This window comes from Sardina pilchardus, chromosome 18 (genome assembly GCF_963854185.1).
Source record: "Sardina pilchardus chromosome 18, fSarPil1.1, whole genome shotgun sequence".
In the NCBI taxonomy this organism is placed as follows: domain Eukaryota; kingdom Metazoa; phylum Chordata; class Actinopteri; order Clupeiformes; family Clupeidae; genus Sardina; species Sardina pilchardus.
In genome coordinates this window covers 31,437,618-31,454,143 of record NC_085011.1, presented here as the reverse complement: position 1 = coordinate 31,454,143, position 16,526 = coordinate 31,437,618, and the positions used below count along the sequence as shown (strand labels likewise).

At 39.1% G+C, this 16,526-nt stretch overlaps 1 protein-coding gene and 1 long non-coding RNA gene across 2 annotated transcripts in view; one reads left to right on the top strand and one right to left on the bottom strand.

Annotated features, from left to right (window-relative positions):
* LOC134064340 (serine/threonine-protein kinase 32C-like) overlaps positions 1-16,526 on the bottom strand; it is a 247,095-nt gene that overhangs the window by 79,965 nt on the left and 150,604 nt on the right. The window contains exon 4 of the mRNA XM_062520260.1: positions 4,358-4,531. Coding sequence (XP_062376244.1) covers positions 4,358-4,531 — 174 coding nt within the window. The remainder of the gene's footprint in view (positions 1-4,357; positions 4,532-16,526) is intronic.
* The window catches only part of LOC134064343 (uncharacterized), a 190,387-nt gene continuing 183,717 nt past the window's right edge, over positions 9,857-16,526 (top strand). The window contains exons 1-4 of the long non-coding RNA XR_009936289.1: positions 9,857-10,487; positions 11,683-11,774; positions 12,001-12,244; positions 12,471-12,572. This is a non-coding gene — a long non-coding RNA (uncharacterized LOC134064343). The remainder of the gene's footprint in view (positions 10,488-11,682; positions 11,775-12,000; positions 12,245-12,470; positions 12,573-16,526) is intronic.

Below are 16,526 nucleotides of genomic sequence, written 5' to 3'. Positions count from 1 at the left end.
ACCTGACAGGGCACACATGTGAAGTGAAAACCATTTCAGGTGACTACCTCTTGAAGCTCATCAAGAGAATGCAGAGTGTGTGCAAAGCAGTAATCAGAGCAAAGGTGGCTACTTTGAAGAAACTAGAATATAAGGCATATTTTCAGTTGTTTTACACTTTTTTGTTAAGTACATATTTCCACGTGTTAATTCATAGTTTTAATGCCTTCATTGTAGGTCTACAATGTCAATAGTCATGAAAAGAAAGGAAACTCATTGAATGAGAAGGTGTGTCCAAACTTTTGGTCTGTACTGTATGTTTTAACAGAGAACGGTTGCTCTGGGTGCAACAAACATACAAACATGCAGGAACACACACACACACACACACACACACACACACACACACACACACATAAATACACACACACACACACACACACTAGCACATACAGACATGTACATAAGAAATTACACAAACACATGCACAAACACCCTTACACACACAGAGAGATGCACAACACACACACACACACACACCTACACACACCTCACACACACACATGCAGAGTGCACACACACACACACACACACACACACACACACACACACACACACACACAGATGCACAGTGCACTCACACACACCTCTCACACACACACACAGAGATGCACAGTGCACACACACAGCACTGTGTGAGACCACCGGAGCTGAGAAGTAAGTGTGTGTGTGTGATGTACTATAGCCTGTGTGTGTGTGTGTGTGTGTGTGTGTGTGTGTGTGTGTGTGTGCGCGTGTGCCCATGTGTGTGTTTGCATGTGTGTATATGTGTGTATGTGCATGTTCTGTGTGTATTCTGTGTGTGTTCTCTTTCTTTCTCTCTCTGTGTCTGTGTGTGTACTCTGTGTGTGTTCTCTCTTACTCTCTCTCTCTGTGGTTGTATCTGTGCGTGTGCCTGTGTGCCTGTGTGTGTGTGTGTGTGTGTGTGTGTGTGTGTGTGTGTGTGTGTGTGTGTGTGTGTGTGTGTGTGTGTGCATGTGTGCGTGTGTGTGAGCGTGTGCCTGTGTGTGTGTGTGCATGCGCGCGCATGTATGTATGTGAGTGTGTGCCTGCGTGTGTGTGTGCACTCATGCACACACTCATTTCAATACATAAAAGTTGCAGTAAGGGATGGAGTAGGCGATGGAAACAAAAGCGTGATTGATATTTGTGGAGAGAATGTGCAGGACTGAGCGGCGGTCATATTGTGTATCGCTTTGCGGTACATCTAGTTATGTGCAAGAGTTCATGTAAGAGTACATTTGAGTATAATGTGTGTTGTATTTCAGGAAATAGGGCTTCCCATAAACCAATGTGTGATGCAGCATCACAGGATCAACTCATAAACTGCTTCAAATGCTTCCTGTAGCTTTAAAATCACCTTAGCAGGTGACTCTAAAAAACAGTAAGCATAGAGGTGTATATAGGGAGGGAAAGTGAAAACCAGCGCCCCAAGTGGTTGCGTTCCTATCGAAGAGCAGCTCCGATGTTAAGTCCCATAGACCGACTTTTCAAAAAAATACTAAACAGCTATACCAGCGATCCTATCCACCAAAAATATTTTTCAGTCTTCATACTGTAATAATCTACTAACTGTGAAAATATCAGACCCTATTTCACCTTAATTTAAAAAACCGTAATTGCTCGTTTCATTTCATAAATGGACTACAACTAGAAGTGACGTGACACCCTTCCACGACGTTACTCGCCTAGCATGGTTTGTTTATTAGCCTGTTAGCTAGTTGGTTAGTTAGTAGACAATCATACTTACAGCCAGCTCTTGTGTGAGCAGGAGCACAACGCAAGTTATCCCAACATAAAGGTAAATACCACGCGGTTTACATCGCTCTCTGTTATTACAAAAATATGTAAAGCCAGTTCAGCAAATTGCCGTTTTGATCAGTTGGAGATGAAGCGCCCAAACTGGTGACGTCAAATGCTACTGTAGCTAGTACTGTAGTTCGTTATCACCATGTTACAAACAAACTCAAAACAATTAAACTGGTCCTAAAAAATAAAGTATGACCACTAGAAGCAATAGAGCTGACCTAAGTGCATTGCATATTGAGGGCATTTAACTAAGTTCCCATCATGGGCCGAGATATATTTTTTCTAAAAGAAAATCCCATCCCCTCCCGCTAGCCTCTAGGAACGCAACCACTAGATGGCGATGAGATTACTTTCCCTCCCTATTTAAAGGGAAACTATGCAGGATTGGCGATTTCATTGCCGATTTCGCTTTCGCTTTTCTTTTTCGCTCGTTTTATGCTTGCATATTTCTCTGCAGAGCTTCCCCTACAGCTTTAGCGTGCGTGCCCGAGGACTCCTGAAGTTGCAAGCGTGGTTCTACCGCTACACACCACTAGGGCGGCCGAAAATAACATCGTTAGACCGGTAATGACTCATTTTTTCATATATAACAGTATGGAACGAATTGATTAACTGAAAAACGTTGCATAGTATACTTTTAATATTGCAGCTCAGATAGTGTGCGTTTGGACACATGGATTCACCCCGATGACAGACCACTGACCACACTGACACTTGAAAAATTGCTACCTGGTCTGTGAAACACTGTGTGTCAAAACTGAAAATGTCCATAAACCTGCACATAGATTACCTCATGCTGTGAAATGGCATATAGTCTACCATCAGGCCTCACTCAAAATCAGCGCATTAGTATGTGTGTTACTGTCTTTTCAGGCACAAAAAGTAGTTTGCAGTTCCTGCAAAAAGCAGTTGGCCATGTTATACTGTGTGCAATTTCAAATGGACAGAGCAGGACCTGTGTGTTCCTGCCACACCACCTTCAACTGTATGAAATCTTTTACCATCATGATTGTTAAAAATCATCATAGTCAAGGGGAATGTGACAACATAATCCTGTTCTATATATTTTAACATTGGTCTATTTCATTATCAATAGGCTAAACTTAGCATATGCTATTCATTCACATTGTCAGTTGTGGTGAGAATGAATAATGTTAGTTTGAAAATATGCAAGCAAAAATCAAACTTTATCAATAAAAACAAATGAGGGAAGCAATAAAACATATGCAGCATGCCACTGTATCAGGTTTAAAGCTCTGACAGCAGGATAAATGGTTAGAGATATGAGGTGACGGACAAATAAGCTCCTACATCTGATAAAACAGTAACAATTTCACCAAATCTGTGATTTATTACATTTATGGGAGGGTAATGTAATACTTTTTTCAATGTTCCCACCAATGTAATAATTTCCTGCAAACGTAATAATTATTACGTTTGTGGGAATTTTTTTATTACGTTAACAGTAGGCGACTGTTATTACATTTATGGGAAATTATTACGTTTGCAGGATTATTACATTTTAAAAGTGCATATTTTTATTACGTTTGTGGTTTATTACATTGTGGGAAGTTATTACGTTTGTGGGTGTTACACTTGTAAATGACAATGCAGACCCAATTCTCATCCTCACAAAACATACTTGTCTTACATGTCACATAATATCCAAAATTCAGTATACATGTGCAAGATTTACAGTACACTATATTAACAAACTGAGTAAGATGTCATATATGGATTACCAATCAGAACTGCATTTCGTAGATTAACATGCAATGCAATATAATTTCATGTTTGTGATTGAACTGGGGACTGACAATGCAGACCCAATTCTCATCCTCACAAAACATTCTAGTCTTGCATGTCACATATTAATACCCAAAATTCAGTATACATTTGCAAGATTTACAGTTTACCATATCAACACACAGTTTAAATTGTGAAATATGGATTACAAATCAGAACTACATTTTGTAGATATCACAATCAGAATAGTCAGATTAGGTGTATATGACATCTAATCTAACATGCTTGTCTGGCATAGTGTCACCAGCTAGCCAAAGTCAGAAGGTTTTGGAATTTATTTACAAAATATCAGTTAAATTAATCTGATGATATCCACATTACATGCCCAAACTGCTAACCTGTAAATGTAAAACATCACACCTGACAAAAGTGCTTCTAATGTAGAAAACATGCAAAAACAAGTAGCATACAGACATCAGATATGTGAATTTGACAAATGCACATGTTGCTTTGTTAGATTCCGAAATGTCACAGGTCCACACCGCAGGTGCTTGGGCCCGCCATCGCCGGTTGCGCCTATATTTCCTTTTAATTCCTTTCATTCATATCCATGAATCTGTTTACCTCGACTCCTTTTTAAAATTGAACAACAAATTAAGTTCACTTGATTTGACGTACGTCAGATAACCTCTTTTTATGTATACTCTCAAAGGACTAAGAAGAGTTACCAACATCCAAGAAATGGGCATGTAAGTGCATATACCTGTGGATGATGTGTTGGCTCTGCAGATAATCAAGGGCTAGTGTCATCTCACAGAGGTAGACCTTAACTGCATCCTCATTGAACTGCACATTCTGCTGCAGATGGTAGCGCAAATCCCCGCCCAGCAGTAAATCCACTACCATGAACATATCTTCTTCATCTTGAAATGAGTACCTAGGACAGAGGACCATGGCAACACACACACACACACACACACACACACACACACACACACACACACACACACACACACACACACACACACACACACACACACACACACACATTCATGCATGTGTACAAAGAGAAACACACAAACCAAAGAACATTCAGTCATGGACATGCATTTAAACAAGATTTTTTTCATGATCCTTTAACACATAACCACACAAAAAAGGGCTCAAGTGAACGGTTGGTTACTTCGTGATCTTGGTTCTCTGAGTGAAGATACTATCTTTCCACTCCGTTACATCCTTCATATTTACAGGGATATAATCCCCTTGCCTGTCAAGTTCCATGGATTGATAAACTTTCAATACTGGCCTGCCCGGACATGCCCACAGCAAATCTATGTGCTGGTGTGGACTCCTAGTGGTCTTAGAGACTGAAGAGATTGTAATTTTGGTTCTCTGTGAAGAGACTAAGGCTGCGTTCAGACTGCAGACGAATCTGATTCAAATCTGATTCCTTCTCATATCCGTAACACATTACTAACATCACATTAGTAACAGATCTGACAGGTTGCTGTAGCAACGAAAACAAACGTTTCTGCCATCAGGAGGAAATACTTGCTAATTTGATGTGAACATAGAACAATACAACTAGGTGAGTGTACATTGAATGCATGCATGTGTGTGCGCATTTTCGCGACAGAAACCAAAACTAATCGGTGGCAAGCTCTGCTTCAAACTGTTGGAAGGCTATTTAAAGTGTAACTGCATCCTAAAATGTTGATTGATTGAAATTACTCATAAGTGGTGACCTACACTATTGCACTACCTTCCAAATTTCAGAACGTCTCGCCCATTTTGAAAGCCTTTTTCAGAAATGTGAAGAAGGTGGAGTTATGGGGTGAAGTTACACTTTAATTATTTAACGACATTTAATAGAACAATGTGGATTCTTGCAACGTCCATAGAAACAGAGCAGAGACTGTATAATGCATTTAGCATTGAGTATTGTTAAGACAAATTTTAATATAACATGGTCAAAAGACATAGCCGTCACGTTGCTCCACAACTCAAAATAGGTGGGCGGTCAGGCACGTAAAGTCACGTCACGGACAGTCAAAACCGGTCTGAGTGCTGGAAGCTGTTCAGACTGAGACACATCTATCCATATCTGTTATGAATGCGATATGAAACTACCTCCCGGATGTGGTATGATATGATATGGTATGATGGAAGTATCTCAGTGCATGCCAACTCACTTGATATGTTGTCTAAAGGTCAATATCTTCCTTATGTGACTTGGCATGCATTGAGATACTTCCATCATACCATATCATTGACAATCATTTGTTCTATAATGTACTTCCATTGAAACGCATTGATTTTGACTTGACTTGATTTCCTCATTTCTGAGGTGATATGAAGTAATATCTAATATTCCCTTTGCATGGGCTTTTGGTATCCAATATAGAAGCAAAATGCAGCAATTCTTTTGAAGCTGACTGTACCTATTGTTCAGATTTAGTTTTCTAGAAATATATGCAAATTATTGCATATTTAGGTAAAACTGGTCTCATTTGCATGTCTAAACATCACATTTCAGAAAACTTGCAATACAAAAAATATTTGCCTTCATGTGAGAAAACAACTGTGAAAGTTTCAATTTGATATCTATAGTTTAACATTTTACCCATTTCACCAGTAGTAAATCCCAATAGCAAAATGCATTGGAAATTGCTACCTTTGACCTTGAATAAAATTATGTTCCACTAAATATAAATGGGTAGATTTTTTATATGTTAATTAGATATACCTAGGGATCACAAAAAAACTTTGAATGATTACTATTGCAATTAGTTATAGGTCAAACGCTAGATTGACTGGCCTACTATGCAACATTTTCATCAACATCAAACATTTTTATGCATAGTCATAAAATCGCTTAGAAATCGTTGTTTTGCTTGACTGACCAGTTTTATCGAAAACAGTAATATTTCCTCCCGCTCCCGGGGGCAGATGTACTAACGCTTTTGCGCCCACTTCAGGCGTATTTGTTTCGCAACGTGCGCATAGAAAGATGGCAAGGTATGTATTAACAAGCCGCAATGAGGTGAAGGCGCAGACTGCCTGTCGCGGGAGCTGAAAATGGCAAATTGCGCTTTTCCGTCTCATGCATATGGATTTATGGGAGTGTCAGCTGATAGTAGGAGGTTCGTGTAAAAAGATGGGAGGAGAAGCGTTAAATGCGCCTAATTATGTATTCCCCTGTATGTACTAAAACTGCCCATGAAAGCGCACGACTATTTTGCGCCTAAATATTTCCGCCTTGTAAAAGCAGGTGTTAAATGCGATTTGCTGTTAAATGCATCTATAAGAGAATCATTCAAAGACAACAAAATCGCTAATTAGACCACCAGTTTTGCGTCTTTGTACTACATCAAAGGCAACCTTAACTTTCGGTGGCTTTTCGAATGTTTACTTTCACTTTCACGCCATCCGCTTAAACTTTCCTACTTGTTGGATTTGATAAATCTTCCATACCCTACGTGCACAAGTAAGCCTAGTTCGAGTAGAACTACTGCTCTAAATTATCTTCCTGCTTGTTGACATTATGCATTGTATTATTTCATGATCGCTAAACGTCGGATTCCTTTTAATTTTGTCATCAGTTAACTTCATTCAACTGCGCTTCTGATTGAAGTGTCGTTCCGTTGTTGTCCTTCGCAAACTGCGTTAGGGGGCGGAGAACGGCGCAGATTACCCAACGAATTTCAGGATTGGTAAATAGGACGTAAACTGAAGTATTTTAGCGTGTGCTTTCTGCGTGTTGGCCTTGGCGCAAAAAACGTTACGATCGCTATTCTTAGTACATCTGGCCCCCAGTGTCCCTATTGCAGCCTTGCAGTTTGTCTAGGAAGCGATCGCTCCTTGTTTACGTCTGGAAGTCTGAGACGCGTAAGGAACGAGAAGAACCACGCTTGCAATTTATATATATATATATACAGTGAGGAGCATATGTATTTGATACCATGCTAAAACAGGAATATAAAATCATCATTTGACAATTGATCTTAATGTCTTAATTAAAAAAAATTGTAAAAATAAAACCGCCAACGACACCAATTTCCTTTGTGATTGAAGAATGTATCGTAATTAAATAAATGTTTTTCTTAAATGCTAAGGGAAGGAAGTATTTAACCCCCTATGTAACCCTATGGGAATTTAACACATACAGATGGTACGGGTTGAGAATGCTCCTTTCTTTGCCGCACATCTGGAATCCCGAAGGTTCGGGACTTTGTAATTAAAACTGCAACCGCAGGGGGCAACATAAGACCGCCCTAATAACATGCAGGTTCGTCTCATGCCGGGAAAACACTCTGGTCAATGGAGAGGGAGAGAAATGCTTATTAGGCCTACCTTCTTTCAATGAAACAGCAGTGTCTGCTCAACTTATCACGGATATGCTTCATAAGAAACAAAAACGAACGCAATGTTTAGGACAATTAGCTAAACGAGGATGCCTTTGCTAGCCAAAAAGTAGGCTAGTTATTTTGTACATTTCCATTACGTTAACTTTCATGCAGTTTAAGAAGGCTTGTGCGTGTTACATCTACATAAAAAGTGCATGTTACATTTAACCCCATGCTCTGCTGCGCTGTGAAATCGGTTACAGCATTGCCGGGACATTCTAAAACTCTAAACATGAAAAAACGTGAAAATTAAGATAACGTCCATAATGATTGGAATTTGGATTCGATATTTTGAGAATTTTATGCGCTTTATGCGTAATATAAATGTGATCATTGGTCGTTGTTTTCCAAACTTATTCCACGTTAAGCCTTTTTGTATGAAAAGAAGAGGAATGCCGGTGCAACGCAGATGTCTTCTTTTGCTATTTATTTAAAAGTTGCAAAACATTGATAACGTTTCGACATTACAAAAGTCTTCATCCGAGTCGTAGCCTATACATAAGTTGTTCATCATAGTTGTATACTTCTGTCCTGGCCTGGTTGCACCAGATTGTCGCACAACAGAAGCGCGGAGAACTTTCCTTTGTAGGCCTATGCTTAGGCTAAGTCAGATAATGTCTATGGAGTTTGGGTCCGAGTTTTTGATAGTTTGATGTGCTTATCAGAAGTAATATGAGAGAGAAATTTGGTGATCAATGATAGTTGTTTAGTTGCCACAGAACCACAGTAAGCTTTTTCCTTTCAATGGGGCAGAAACGCTTCATGACATATAACGTCCATAATAATTTGAGTTTGGGTTCGATACATTTAGCCTATAGTTTAAAGTGATTATGATGAGCAATATGAGAGAGAATTTGGTGGACATCGTTGTTTAGATACATTAAACCAAAGCCTTTTTCTCGCCATAGGCGCCAATGAAAAAGACAACGTAGCCTAAATGTGTGATATCTTCTATAATCGTTGGATTACGGTTAAGTTTTTTTGACAGGTTTAAGTGTCCATGACATATGGTCATGAGAAATTTGGTGATGATTGACCGTTTTTTTCCGCCATTAAGCCACGATAAGCGTTTTAGAATGTCCCGCATATAGGGCATGACTTGACGTTTCATAGCTCATGCAATCTAGCTCACGTTCAGAATGATACATTTGAAATGTTGCGTGGGAATGAACATATGCTGTTGTGTGGTCGTGTCTTAAACAAGGGCCTTTTTACCCGTGTTGCCTTTTTAGCGTGTGGCTTAAAGCCTAGATGAAGAGCAATTGTCTTAAGCGATCATTCCCCCTCCCCCACACTCGTCTAACCAGTTCTTCACCTATGCACATTGAGGACGACTGCCTCCGTGTCACTGAGCCTGACACTGATTAGCCTATGTAAATGTGAAAATGTGTGCGAATGCTGAAAAATATAGGCTAGCTCTTTTCAGCAGATATCGCAAACATAAAAAAGATTCGCAAAACTAAAACATCTTACTTTTTTTATATATATATTTTAAGAGCAAATTTGTCCTCTCTCTGGTGGGTTACGGAATAGATGATAGAGCGGGAATCGAACCCGGGTCACTGATATGCAGTGCCGCGCCCGAATCACTTGCGCCACAGTTGAGATCCTGTAGTTTGGAACTACTACTACTTAGTAGGCTATGCTTTAGTTTGCAGAGTAATCCTCATGAAAATGTAGGCTATATGTCTACTTTCATGGGGGGCAGAGACATTTCTCAAAGTTAATACCTGGCCCTCTACGAAATAGTAGCCTACAAAGCTTAAATCTTTTAATCTCCGTGGCTATTCGAAATTGCGCTGTGAGCAGCGGAGGACAGTGAAACTAAATAGGCCTAGTCCTATCCCCCCCAGCACACGACGTCATTTCAACGTTGATATTTGGGCTAAATCCCGTCGGTCCGTCATGGCCCTGATTTCAACCAAAATTAGACGTAGAATAATGGTCTTGTTTTGGCCGGCCCATTTTGGTCTAAGGAAAGACGTCTTTAGCACGTCCTTTTTCAGACCACATATCAACTAATTAAATCCTGATGTAAATTATCAGTTATAGTCTACCTAGGACTACATTATCGTTCCTGTCGACCATCTTTCCCCCCCGGGGATTGCCCAAATCCGCCGCGAACTCTACGGGCGCCCGGCGCCGCCATCTTGGCTGCCGTTAACTGCGTGTGTGACTTTTGTTTGTTTACTCATGGCAACAGTTGATATGGACGGACAACTCTGTTTTTAGCCTTCTCCCCTCTGAAGAAAAAAATCAGAGGAAAAATTCAGATGGAAAAAAATCAGTCATTGAAATAATGAGTAATTAAAATTCTGATAAAAAAAAAAATCACATAAATGTTCACGTAAAGGAGACAGGAGTGAACTCTGCGCATGTACAAGAGGAACGGAGGCGGGAAGCCGTAGCCGAGCCCATTTCGAACTTTGTTTGAAACACACAGTCAGTTGAAGCCGTTGAAGCGTGAAGATGGAACCTGCTACTGAGGTAAGTGAGTTTATGCCTATGATTTAGGAAGTAGAAATGTAACATTTTGATCGAGAGTCAGTTTTGCCAAAACGAGACGAATGCTCTGAACACCATCAACAGTGCTATCAGAGATGATTAAAGCGGACAGCGGAGTAATCGAGGATCTGTATGTTACCATGCTAACTTAACCTGTCCTGGGCTAGTTTTACTTGAGTGGAGAAATTCTTCTGTGTTAATTCACTCTACCGCTGATAATGTAGTCGGACTTGAAACCCGTTTGTAATTGCTGTTAGGTCCCGTTATCTCTATGAAAGGAAAGTATTTTCTGTCTGATCTATTCAACACAATTTAGGGCCGTTTGTGGTAACGTAGGAAGTTAGGAACCTGATTGCAACACGCATGATTTCGTGGACCTGCTTAGAACGTTCACAAAGGTAGCGCGAAAATTTGAATTTTTTTCGCGGCTAGATCTACCCGTCCCGAAGAGTCCTTTGTAACCATGGATATCTCTCCACCGTCCTGCTAGATACACTAGACTAGAGTAGACAAGCAGCGCGCTGTTATCCACTTCATTTTTGTTGTAGCATTTTGGTAGCAACAACTTGTACTTGTTGCCAACAGGACTATTTTAAATACCAGAATCGCTATTAGGCCCACTCTCCATTTATTGTTTATGGTTCATAGCAAGCAGTCATCATTACCAGACGTGGAGAACCTGTTGACCAGTTGTGCAGCATGTTAATAGTGTTATTGTTGTTGTTGTTGTTATTATTATTATTATGAATAATAATGATAGTAATATCTATCTATTTATTGACTGTCATTTGGCACAGAGTAGTAACAGAGTGGTCAACATTGTCGAGGCTCAGATGCCCAGGTTGTGCAATATGTTGGTATTTTAAAGTGAAAGGTAGGGGAAACTAGTTGTGTGTTTATGTGATTGTATTGTAGCGCCGAAGCTATGTACCCCCTTGTTGGACTGTCCCCTGGTTTCCTGGTCTGTGTGTGTGTCTCCCTCTTCCTCCTGTGTTATAGACTGTGTCAATAAGTTCTGATGGGTTTGTGTTTAATGATTATTTTTGGAAATTGGTTATGTAAGAAGTGACACTTCCAGCGTGTTTTTACTAGATGCTGCTTTTGAGGTCTGGGATTCCTGTCATTTTTCTGTGTAACTGTTGCTTTTTCTAAAGCCTTTGCTCATTTGTCTTCTCAGCACATCAACTCTTAAGTGTGTCCCTGGAAGATCTACCATCAACTTCCAGAACTGCAACTGCTAGTACTGTCAGATGGTGAATGCTACTCAGGGTAAAAAAAAAAACTTTACGTAAAACCATTTTCATCTATTATTTCAAGTTCTGTCTCAAAATGTGTTTGAAGCCATTATTCTAAGCTAAAGTAACTGCTGGATGACTTTGAAGAATCTGAACAGTGTACGGTTCACTATGTACTGAATTTTATTATTTCTAAGTGTTGTAGCAAGCAAAGTTGTTTTATTCTAACTTTGCTTTTTTGTCTTTTTTTTTTTAAACAGCAAACACCATTGTTACACCACTTTGAAGGAGAGCCTGGTCATTTGGTCCCCTCAGCTTCTCCCTTTCTCAGTGATATGTTCATTGTGGCTGGGAGAATTGTGGGGCACTCTTTCCTTCATGGAGGACCCTGCTTGTCTGGACTCTGTGATGTGGTTGTCCATACTGCTTCGTGGGAGCCCAGACACGGCTACAGTAAACCTGGAGGACTGTGCAGACCTGGACATTAGAGAAACAATCAGGCTTGTATGTTTACATAGAAAATACTAATGTTTGATGTTATGTTGTGTTTTTATTTTGTTTTGTTGTTGTTTGTGTGTTGCCCCCAAAAGACTGTGGGTCTTTGATTTTATAATGATTTTAGAAAAACTGAGGAGTCAACTGGTGGACCCACTATTATGATTCTATAAACTTTTAACACACTGTCTAACCATTATGTATCTCTTTCATGCTCTCCATCTTCACGCTGGAGGTGGAATCAAACCTATCAGCTGAAGAAATGGGAAGGGTACAGAACGTGGCCTCTTCCTGGGACCTCCCTCCGCTAACCACAACCAACAGGGCCCTTAATGCTGTGAGTGAAATACATTTATATTTCCCTATGCTTTAGTGTGCTATACATTTTCCTCCCCCCCCCCGCATTTGGTAATTTAGTCAATCAGCAGACGCTTCTATCCAAAACAACCTAAAACTACACTTTGGAGGTGTGTTTTTTTTTATGTCGGTCTGGTTTGACTTGATGTAGCCGTTTTAAGACGACTGCAGACGTGATTATTTCTGAGATTCTGATAAGTTTTCAACCATGACGTATGCACAATAAATTCCAGTTTTGAAAACATATCAGAATCTCAGAAATAATCACGTCGTGACGCCTTCTAAATGCGGCCGCGCTGTCAGCTGTTCATTCACGACAGCGGAAGAGAAAAGTACCTGTTAGCATGCTAAATTCGACATCCAAACGTAACGAGGAGACTCGCGCGAGCTAAACTGCTATTAATTACAGTGCATGAAAATGCACTGTACTGTTATTCCAAGTCTTCTTATTACAGTGCATGAAAATGCACTGTACTGTTATTCCAAAACTTCTTATTATTATAGTGCATGAAAATGCACTATATTGTTCTTCCTAGGTTTCTTATTACAGTGCATGAAAATGCACTGTACTGTTCTTCCTAGTCTTCAACTTCTTCATCTTCTTATTATTACAGTGCATGAAAATGCACTGTACTGTTCTTCCTATTCTTCTTATTAGAGTGCATGAAAATGCACTCTACTGTTATCCGATTTATTCTTATTATAGGTCATTATTATTCTTCTAACGCTTTTTGTGCGTGCAATTCAGCTTCAACCGTTTAACGTAGAAACTTCATTCAAACTGCGCTGCGTAGGTCTTACTTAAGTGACTTCAGCTATGTATTTTTCAACTTTGTAACTTTTATACTTTTTGAACTATTAAATAAAAACTATTACAATTTCCCCATAGACTTAACATTACATTATGACATCATAATAGGGCAATTAGAATCTTATGCCAGGTGGCCAGTCCAGGTGCAGCAGCTCTCTCTCTCTCAGGCTTTAAGCATACAATCTCATTAAGACTACAGATCCTGTTTCATACTTCCTATGTCCACAACTGTTTCAAAATAAAAGTCCTCACTGCAATAATACACTATTAAATCATTTAACCATTGAAACTACTCAACTATTTAACTGTTCAACCATTCCAACTGTCAGTTATCATCAACTATGCCTCCAGTCAACTACATGAAACCTCCATGTACCTAGCAACCAACATAGCAACCATTAAAATTAAGCGTTTATGACTGTTTCCATAGCAACCAACATGATTTTACTACAGTAACTTCTTTACTCCTGATAGTGGCCACCATAGATACCCTATCAACAAATGTTTCAAAATAAAAGTCCTCACTAGCAAGTTAGCTAGTTAGCATTGTTAGCATTTTTAGCATAACTGCTAGAAATGATTAGCTAAGTTAGCTAATCAACCTGGTTAGCATTGTTAGCATAGTTAGCATTGTTAGCATTTTTAGCATAACTGTTAGAAATGATTAGCTAAGTTATCTAATCAACCTGGTTAGCATTGTTAGCATAGTTAACATGTTTAGCATAACTGCTAGAAATCATTAGTTCAGTTAGAACTGTAATGTTTAAGCTTTAAACTGTCTACCTTCACACTATCAGCTTTCTTTAAACTATGCAACCACATTTTTGCATTTTCATGCACTCGTAATTTCCCTGGAATTACATTCTCTAGTTATTATAGTGCATGAAAATGCACTATACTGTTATTCCAAGTCTTCTTATTATTAAACTTCTTCTTCTAACGCAGCCAATTCAGCTTCAACCGTTTAACGTAGAAACTTCATTCAAACGTTGTTGCGTAGGTCTTGCTTATGCCATGCCTGCTTTGTATTTTTCAACTTTGTAACTTTTATACTTTTTAAACTATTAGTTAAAAACTATTACAATTTCCCCCATAGACTTAACATTGCTCATTATGACATCACGGCAGCAATTAGAATCTTAGGCCAGGTGGCCGGCCACCTGGGCACCAACTGTCAGTTTCTCTGGCTTTAAGCATACAGTCTCTCAGAAGACTACATATCCTGTTAACTGTTTCCTCTGTCCACAACTGTTTCACATTAAAAGTCCTCACTGCAATAATACACTATTAAATCATTTAACCATTGAAACTACTCAACTATTGAACTGTTCAACCATTCCAACTGTCAGTTATCATCCACTATGCCTCCAGTCAACTACATGAAACCTCCATGTACCTAGCAACCAACATAGCAACCATTAAAATTAAGCGTTTATGACCGTTTCCATAGCAACCAACATGATTATACTGCAGTAACTTCTTGTTTCCTGATAGTGGCCACCATGGATACCCTAGCAACAAATGTTTCAAAATAAAAGTCCTCACTAGCAAGTTAGCTAGTTAGCATGGTTAGCATAGTTAGCATTGTTAGCATAGTTAGCATTTTTAGCATAACTGCAAAAAATCATCAACTAACTTAGCTAATCAACCTGGTTAGCATTGTTAGCAAATTTAGCATTGTTAGCATAGTTAGCATTTTTAGGATTGCTGCTAGAAATCATTGGTTAAGTTAGCTAATCAACCTGGTTAGCATTGTTAGTAAAGTTAGCATTGCTAGCATAATTAGCATTTTTAGCGTAACTGCTAGAAATCATTAGCTAAGTTAGCTAATCAACATTTTAACATGAACAGAAATCATTAGCTAAGTTAGAACTGGAATGTTTCATCTTTAAACAGTCTACCTTCACACTATCAACTCTCTGTAAACTATGCAACCACCATGTTTACCCTAGCTACACCTTAGTAACCATATCTACATTATCTATCTATTTCTGCCTTTTCATGCACTGGTAATTCCTTGGAATTGCATTTCTAGTTATTAAACTTCTTCTTCTAACGCTCGCAATTCAGCTTCAACCGTTTAACGTAGAAACTTCATTCAAACTTTGTTGCGTAGGTCTTGCTTATGCCATATGTGCTTTATATTTTTCAACTTTGTAACTTTTATACTTTTTAAACTATTAGTTAAAAACTATCACCATTTCCCCCATAGACTTAACATTGCTCATTATGACATCACGGCAGCAATTAGAATGTTACCCCAGCTGGTCAGCCACCTGGGCACCAACTGTCAGTTTCTCTCAGGCTCCTCTCTGAAGACTACATATTCTGTTCCCCTGTATCCTCTGCGCACAACAGTATCAAAATAAGTCCTCCTAATTCCATCCAACTTTATATCCATTCATCTTCTTCAAACCATTCACTCATCCACCCATTCTAAACAGTCTGCCTATCAACATCAATTAGACGCTCTACATTCAACTTTTAAACAATCTACTCTGTCTCAGGCTGGCTCTCTTAAGACTAGCCAGTTAAATTGATTACACCTGTATCTGTATCCACTACTCTCAGTAGAGAGCTGTCTCTCCATTCTACAAGAATATAAGGCACATTCCATCCAACATTCTATCCATTCATTTTCTTCAGACCATTCACTCATCCACCCATTAAACTGTCTATCAACATTTATTAAACAACCTGTCTATCAACATCCATTAAACTCTCTGTCTATCAACATTAATTAGACTATCTACATTCAACTTTTAAATTATTTACTCTGTCTCAGGCTTTAAGAGTACACTGTGGCTCTCTTAAGACTAGCCAGTTAAATTGATTACACCTGTATCAACTACTCTCAGATAGCTGTATCAGTGTCTCTCTTAACAAGAATATAAGGCACATTCCATCCAACCTTCTATCCATTCATCTTCTTCAGACCATTCACTCATCCACCCATTAAACTGTCAATCAATATCTATTAAACAATCTGCCTATCAACATCCATTAAACATTCTGTCTATCAACATTAATTAGACTATCTACATACAACTTTTAAAGTATTTACTGTGGGTCCCTCTCAAGCAGCGTTTATATGTCCTCCCTCGCTCCTCGATCCTCAATGAT